Source organism: Microplitis demolitor, chromosome 10, assembly GCF_026212275.2.
Source record: "Microplitis demolitor isolate Queensland-Clemson2020A chromosome 10, iyMicDemo2.1a, whole genome shotgun sequence".
Classification (NCBI taxonomy): Eukaryota; Metazoa; Arthropoda; class Insecta; order Hymenoptera; family Braconidae; genus Microplitis; species Microplitis demolitor.
Window position 1 is genome coordinate 10,941,530 of NC_068554.1, and position 8,275 is coordinate 10,949,804.

The 8,275-nt window shown below is 26.5% G+C and overlaps 1 protein-coding gene across 2 annotated transcripts; it reads left to right on the forward strand.

Annotated features, from left to right (window-relative positions):
- The first annotated feature begins 270 nt into the window (after positions 1–270).
- On the forward strand, positions 271–5,953 carry LOC128668769 (TBC1 domain family member 12-like). 2 transcript variants are annotated; one of them, XM_053742414.1, is made up of 2 exons: positions 271–1,248; positions 1,329–5,953. In XM_053742414.1, the coding sequence occupies exon 2, from the start codon at positions 1,560–1,562 to the stop codon at positions 2,760–2,762; it is 1,203 nt and encodes a 400-aa protein (XP_053598389.1). In that variant the 5' UTR covers positions 271–1,248; positions 1,329–1,559; the 3' UTR covers positions 2,763–5,953. The 2 variants fall into 2 exon arrangements, with proteins under 2 accessions (XP_053598389.1, XP_053598388.1); XM_053742413.1 differs by having other exon boundaries at positions 271–1,230.
- The last annotated feature ends 2,322 nt before the right edge of the window (positions 5,954–8,275 follow it).

An 8,275-nucleotide genomic window follows, 5' to 3' on the forward strand; every position in this document is an offset into this window, starting at 1 on the left:
AACACCGCGGGCGTAAAATCGAGGTCTGAAAAATTTTTCACTACGCGGCCCAGCCTTAAGGGTGGGCAGTACTAACCGAATTTTCGAATTCTATTTTCCTAATTACGTTTGAAATAATTACGTCACTCAAATGATGAAAACCTTCCGAAAAAATTTGTCTTACACATTTTTTCGGAAGCTTTAAAAATTTCTGTAATGACAATTGATTAATAAATTAAAAGAAAAGTAAAATTCAAAAATTCGTTTAGTACGGCCCAGCCTTAATGTAAAATGAAAATAATAACCTCACAGTCGGCCACTTTTGTTGGTCAACATGAACCGCTTCCTTAGCCTGGTGCCTCGAGAAATGTTTTCTTCTACACTGAGAAAATAAAATAATATTGTCCAAACAAGAATTTCTTGGTTCAAGAAATCCGTTCAAAATATTTCTTTTATTATCATTAATTATCAATTTCTCGAGAAAAGAGCATCAAGTTTATTTTTGTTATATATGAATTTGATTTATTACTAGTAAACAAAATAAAAATTATTTCCATCAATTCTACGAATTCTTGAGACAAAATTACATATTCTCGAAAATTATCAAGAATATATGTTCTTGTATCAAGTAAATATTCTTAACAAAAGTATTTTTGTTTCTCAGCGTAAAATTTTTCTCGACTAAAATGAGTGCTGACTTCTTAAATAACTTTATCTTATCAATTTCACCAAATTTAAAATTTTGCATCCATGAAATATTGTAAATTAAAAAAAAATGCACTTAGTTTTAGTTCATTTTTAGTTTTTAAATTAGTTACGATTTTAGCAATTAAATTTGGTTATAATAAGGCGAGTGAAAGGTAAAAGCATCAGATAGTACACACGATTATTATACCCCTACCATCAGCCGAAAAGAGGACACTCAATACGCTCTCAGCAGTCTGACTAGTTTTACTGATGCAGACTTAGATATATTTATTTTATACTAAACCTTAGTAGTTCTATCGAAACTATTTTTTATATTTTCGATTATCTCATGGAATGATGTTCTTTACAATTATATATCAAACTGCGCAATTACAGATAATAACATAGTACAAACTGAGTATGATAAATAGTCTAAATGTTGTAAGAGTTCTGTTATGTAAAAACTTTACCTTAAAAATATAATAATGTTCAAATAAAGTTTTGTCGTTTTGGTCATCCTTAGTATCATAAATGTCACAATGGCTTTCAAAATATAGACAAACGGTATTTCTTAAATATAACGTAACTATAAAAAATAAATTAAGTAACAATTAATCACTTTAATAATGTCCAAACCTAATATGTTATAATTTTTTTTTCAGACCTATCAAATAAGGTTAGCTTTTATGATTTTGCAAAGCAAACAACCAAGAATCTGCATGTTAAAAGAAACCATCCGTAAATATAAAATCAATACTGTGCATTCATTTATTAAATGAAAGAATTGCTAATAAATTTTTACTAAAAAATCTAAACTTTATCGTAACAAAAATTCTCCTATAAAAATATACACACAACAAATGAGTAAAGGTGCAAATGTTTAAATTTAAAAAATGCACGACAAAACTGGAGACTCACCTAGAATTAATTTTATCAAAAATATTTTTTCATCACGACGTCTTAATTTACCATCAACAACAGTCTTCACTGGAACAACAATAAGAACAAAGTTAAATATTAATAATAGTAAAAATACAATAACTAATGAAATTGGTAGTTTAGGATTAATTCCACAATCGCGTCCGCCAAATTTACCCGCTAAAAATTCTCAAGAAGAATCATTGCACCGTAAACAACATGACGCTATTCTGGATGGAATAAAAAAACGTGAATTACGTGAACAAAAAGATAATAATAAAAAACGTGCTCAACAGTTAGAAGATGAAAATAAACTATCGTCAAATTTACAGTACTGGTATCAAAAAGTAATACCAAATTTCATTCAACTCAAATCGACCACCGAGGTACATGATTTATGGTGGCAAGGAATTCCATCAGCTGTTCGAGGACGTATTTGGTGCCTAGCCATTGCTAATAATTTAAATTTAACTGCCGAAATATTCGTAGATTGCGTAAAAAAGTTTAACACCAGTAATCACATAGAATCAGCATCAATCAAATTAGATATCACGCGTACATTTCCGTCATTACAAATTTTCCAAAAAGACGGACCACTATTTGAATCTCTTTACAATTTGTTAGCCGCTTATTGTATTTTCAAACCAGAAATTGGGTATGTACAGGGTATGAGTTTTATTGGAGCCATGTTAATACTTAATATGGATGCTATTGATGCATTTATTTGTTTAGCTAATTTATTTAACAATAATTTATATCATAACACAGCCCTTACATTGAATGAAATTAAAATTAATAATTATTGGGGTATTTATAATGAATTATTATTTAGAAATTTACCTTGCTTACATAAACATTTTTTCGATATCAATTTGACACCAGATTTTTATTTACTTGATTGGTTATTTACAATTTATGCTAAAGCAATGCCACTAGATGTGACAAGTCGAATTTGGGATATTTTTGTACGAGATGGCGATGAATTTTTATTTAAAACTGCTATTGGTATTCTAATTCTATACAAAAACGAATTATTGAGCATGGACTTCGTGCATGTTGCACAGTTTTTAATCAAACTACCAGATACGATTAAAGTTGATGATTTGTTTAAGTGTATTAAGTGGGTAAATATGAAAATTGGTGATAGGACTTTTGATCAAATGATTTTATTACTGTAAATAAATATTTTATTGATTTAAAAATATTTAATTCTTTACAAGCATCTGAAGAAGTAAGACTCTGTATTTTAAACGATGGCTCATCTTTTCCAAATATTTAGCTGGTTATTCATAGCATAAAAGCATACAAAATTTCATCATATATGTATATATGTCAGGGTCAGCGAGTGAAACTAAACTAGTTAACAAAACTAAAAACTGAAAATTAATTATTCCAGCAGTAAATGTCTTTTTTAATTGATAAATAATTTGATAGATATTTTTGTTTTTTCTATAGGCTATAGTTAGAGGATCTTCAGTGCTGAAACATGAAGATTTTTTTACTTTTATTTTAGTAAATTAACTCTAAGTCTGGGTCGTACCTATCGAACTTTCGAATTTTAGATTTCTACTAATTTATTAATTAGTTATAATTGCAGAAATTTTGTTAGCTTCTGACCAAAAGCAGAAGATGAACTTTTTCGGAAGATTTTTATCATTTGAGTTCCATATATATTTACAATGTAATTAAAAATCTCAATTTCGAGATTTCGTTCGTATCCTATTCGTATAGATACGTCCCACTCTTAAGTGTAGCTAACTCACTTCACTTGTTGAGCTTACGAACATTAAGCCGGGCCTGTAGTTGTTTTTTCCAAGCTTTTCGCTCAAACAAAAACTCTAAACACACATAAAGAACGAGGCTCGATGTAATATTCTATAATTTAACAAGCTGTGGGCTAGTATTAAAATTGTTTTGAATCGATGAAAGTGTGTCACGTCGTCTAATAAACATTTCTGGTAAGCTAAAATATGTATACTTCCGACAGGCTTGAAAAATTTGAAAACTTTTGATTAAATCATATTATCTGCCTAACTGAATTTTGATCTTTGAGTTCGAATTTTTTTACAAATATTGATGGAGAACTAATTGAAAAAATTTGAGTAATTTATTAATTTTTTATGAAAGTATCATATTTTTCTTTTTAATTGTGATTAAAATTCATACGTGCGACTAAAAATAGTCAATTGATTTTTTTTGACATTCACAAATATCTCAAATTATATAACACACATACATATTCAATCAGAAAAATTTTAAAGGCTGAGGAAAAAAATTGTGCAACGAGTTCGAGAAGTTAATTATTGCTGTTCTAGATTGTATTTATGATAGAATTCTTTCCTATGTAATTAATAGAAAGTTTTTTTTCTTCCTTTTTCTATTATAAACGTATCTTCAAAATTTTTCGTATTCTGCGTAACCCTGGTGGATCTGACTTTACGGTAAATTACCAAAATCCGGGGTAAATTACGGTATTCACACAAATTTCGATACTGTATCACAAACTATGCTGTTTTTATGATAAAATGTACGGCCAAAATCGGTGTTTGGCGGTATTCTATGGGAATGTATCTTAAAGTGTGGTACTCTTACGGTCAGAATTTAGTTTTTAACTGTGAAACACGGCATTCAGCAAAATGTAAGCATACATGCCCGATAAAAAAAAATTTTATACAGTTGTATACAATTGGATAGAAAAAATGGCCCGATCCAATTGTATACAATCGTATATAATTATATCTAATTGTGCATAATCATATACAATCGTAGATAATTGTATCCCTGCTTAAAAAATCTCATAAGCTCCGATAGCTTCTTATAAATTCTCATAGGAATTTTATGAGAATCAATGAATTCTATGGGAAGCGGGAGTCCTCTTCTCATAGAACTTACTGAATTTTATGAGATTGTATAGGAGGTATTTAAAAAAATTATTTTCTCATAGATTCTGATAAGGGATTCTTCATAAGAATCTATCGGAAAATACAAATTTTTATTAAAAATGAGTTTTTATAAGGTTGGATGGGATAAAATATTCACGGGATTTATAGGGATCTATAAGAAAATAATAAAATTTACAAAATTTCTATTCAGTTGAGAATGTATGAGGAAATGATTTAGTCACTAACAAATGGAATCTATGAGAAAATAATAAAATTAGCAAAATTTTTGTTTCAATGAGAACGTATGAAGAAATCATTCCGTCAGTAATGATGGGATTCTATGAGAAAATAATGGAATTGACAAAATTTCTATTTGGATGAGAATGTATGAGGAAATGATCCTGTCACTAATAATTAGATCCTATGAGAATATAATAAAATTTATAAACTTCCCGTTTGTTCTCATGAACGTATCCGAAAATATTTTTACCAGTCACAATTGGATTCTAAAAGAAAATAATAAAATTTACAAAATTTCTCTTCTAATAAGAACGCATGAGAAAATGATCCTGTCATTAATAATTGAATTTTATGAGAAAATAATAAAATTCATCATATTCCCGTTTGTATGTTCAATGACTTGTTGTCTCATGTAAGTTACGGTATTTACGCATATAAACATATTAGTCTAGTAAACAAGTGCCTTTTTGACGAAAATCTGTCCAAGACCACCGAAAATTATGATTAAGGTCTGATTTGATTGGAAATGGCATCTATAAAAAAAAAATTAAAGTAAAAATTTGAGCCTGGCAAAAATTGTAAGTTATTAACAATTTAGTAAAAAAAAAAAAAAAGTGGTTTGGTTTTTTACAAATAGTTCAACAAGTATTTGAGATATCCAAAATCTGTAAAAAGATCCTCAAAGAGCAGGAAATTTCCAAAAAAAAGTCCTGTCTCCCCGAACTGTGCCAACAATATTTATAATTTTAATTTAGCGGTGATAATGGGACTAAAAACGGGTAGCAGCGAATGCACGCGCGTTAATAGAATCAATAGCATAATCGAAAAAAATTATTTTAACCGATTAAATATAAATACCAAGAAATAAAAAAAATTTGGTTCTTTCTAAACACATGGATTAATAATAATTCACCGAAAAAAAAAATTGACCTCAATTTTTCAATTAACTATGCTTTTGTTATTTAGTTCATTTTTGCGCGTTCAAAGTTTATATAAAAACCCTGATTATGTCTAAACTAAGAATCCAGGATTTTTTTCACTTCGTAGAGCTGTTCTTGAAAGGGTTTAGAAAAAATCGCCGTTGGAAAAATTAAAAAATTTCGATTTTTCACTTTTTTATTTACGATCTAAGGAATTGAAAAATCAAAAATGTAAATAAAGCAATCAAGGAATTTTATTTTTTTTATTATTTTGTTTTCTTATTGCTAAAAGCTACTTAACAATAATTAAAAAAAAAATTTTTACTTACATCGTTCAAATAATTATTATAAACAAATGCATTGTTAATAAGATTTAAAAAAAATTTTTTTTGGGAATAAGATACTTGATGAAAATAATGATTTAAAAAAAAAATAGTCCCTTAAAAACATTTTTTTATTGCTAAAAAGCGCATTTGCTAATTAACAATTTTTTTTTGTTGCTTAGTACTAATATTAATGAACTATTTTTTTTTTTAAATCATAATTTATCATGTTATCTTGTTTCATAAAAAAATAATTTTTTAATAATTTTTCATTTCTTTATTGAACAAACAATTTGTTGTAAACAAATGAATTTTTACGCTATATTTTTTTTAAATACTAAAAATAACCATGTGTTTTTTTTTATCGGAAAATATTTTAGGAATATTTGAGTCGAATTTTATCTGTTTTTTCTTGTAATTTAATCAATTTAATAAAGTTTAAAACTGACATTTTTCAAAATTATGAAAAAAGAAAAGAAACAATTGAGTAACTTTCTTTAAAAAAATGCTTTCAATGAATTTAAAACTATTACAAAAAATAAAGAGAACATCATATTATCAAAATTTCAATAATAAATAACAATAATTTTTTTAAGCTTAGTCTTGGCCATATATACCCTGATTAAAAACTCTGATTGAAACTGATTGAATCTGATTGAAATTCAATCAGAATTCTATCAGTTTCAATCAGAAACGAATTTTCAATCAGAAATGTTCAGGAGCGTTCGAGCGTCCTGATTGACTTTCTATCAGTTTCAATCAGATTCTATCAGAAAAAAATATTTAGTATTTTCTGATTGAAACTGATTGGATTTTTTTTTATCAGTTTCAATCAGGTTCAATCAGAAAAAAATAATTTTAATTTTCGATTATTTTCCGATTGAATCTGATTGAAACTGATAGAGAAAAATCAAATCAGTTTCAATCAGATTCAACAAGAAAATAATAATTTTTAATAACTTATTTTCTGATTGAATCTGATTGAAACTAATTGGATTTTTCTCTATCAATTTCAATCAGATTCAATAAGAAAATAATAATTTTTAAGAACTTATTTTCTGATTGAATCTGATTGAAACTGATTGGATTTTTCTCTATCAGTTTCAATCAGATTCAATAAGAAAATTATAATTTTTAAGAACTTATTTTCTGATTGAATCTGATTGGATTTTTCTCTATTAGTTTCAATCAGATTCAATAAGAAAATAATAATTTTTAAAAAATTATTTTCCGATTGAATCTGATTGAAACTGATTGGATTTTTTTCTATCAGTTTCAATCCGATTCAATAAGAAAATAATAATTTTTAAGAACTTATTTTCTGATTGAATCTGATCGAAACTGATAGAGAAAAATCTAATCAGTTTCAATCAGATTCAATAAGGAAATAACAATTTTTAAAAAATTATTTTCCGATTGAATCTGATTGAAAGTGATAGAGAAAAATCCAATCAGTTTCAATCAGATTCACTAAGAAAATAATAATTTTTAAGAACTTATTTTCTGATTTAATCTGATTGAAACTGATAGAGAAAAATCCAATCAGTTTCAATCAGATTCAATAAGAAAATAATAATTTTTAAGAACTTATTTTCTGATTGAATCTGATTGGATTTTTCTCTATTAGTTTCAATCAGATTCAATAAGAAAATAATAATTTTTAAAAAATTATTTTCCGATTGAATCTGATTGAAACTGATTGGATTTTTTTCTATCAGTTTCAATCCGATTCAATAAGAAAATAATAATTTTTAAGAACTTATTTTCTGATTGAATCTGATCGAAACTGATAGAGAAAAATCTAATCAGTTTCAATCAGATTCAATAAGGAAATAACAATTTTTAAAAAATTATTTTCCGATTGAATCTGATTGAAACTGATAGAGAAAAATCCAATCAGTTTCAATCAGATTCACTAAGAAAATAATAATTTTTAAGAACTTATTTTCTGATTTAATCTGATTGAAACTGATAGAGAAAAATCCAATCAGTTTCAATCAGATTCAATAAGAAAATAATAATTTTTAAGAACTTATTTTCTGATTGAATCTGATTGGATTTTTCTCTATCAGTTTCAATCAGATTCAATAAGAAAATAATAATTTTTAAAAAATTATTTTCCGATTGAATCTGATTGAAACTGATTGGATTTTTTTCTATCAGTTTCGATCAGATTCAATAAGAAAATAATAATTTTTAAGAACTTATTTTCTGATTGAATCTGATTGAAACTGATTGGATTTTTCTCTATCAGTTTCAATCAGATTCAATAAGAAAATAATAATTTTTAAGAACTTATTTTCTGATTGAATCTGATTAAAACTGA

Coding starts and splice junctions, on each gene's coding strand:
- LOC128668769 (XM_053742414.1), top strand. CDS start 1,560: ATGCACGACAAAACTGGAGACTCACCTAGAATTAATTTTATCAAAAAT.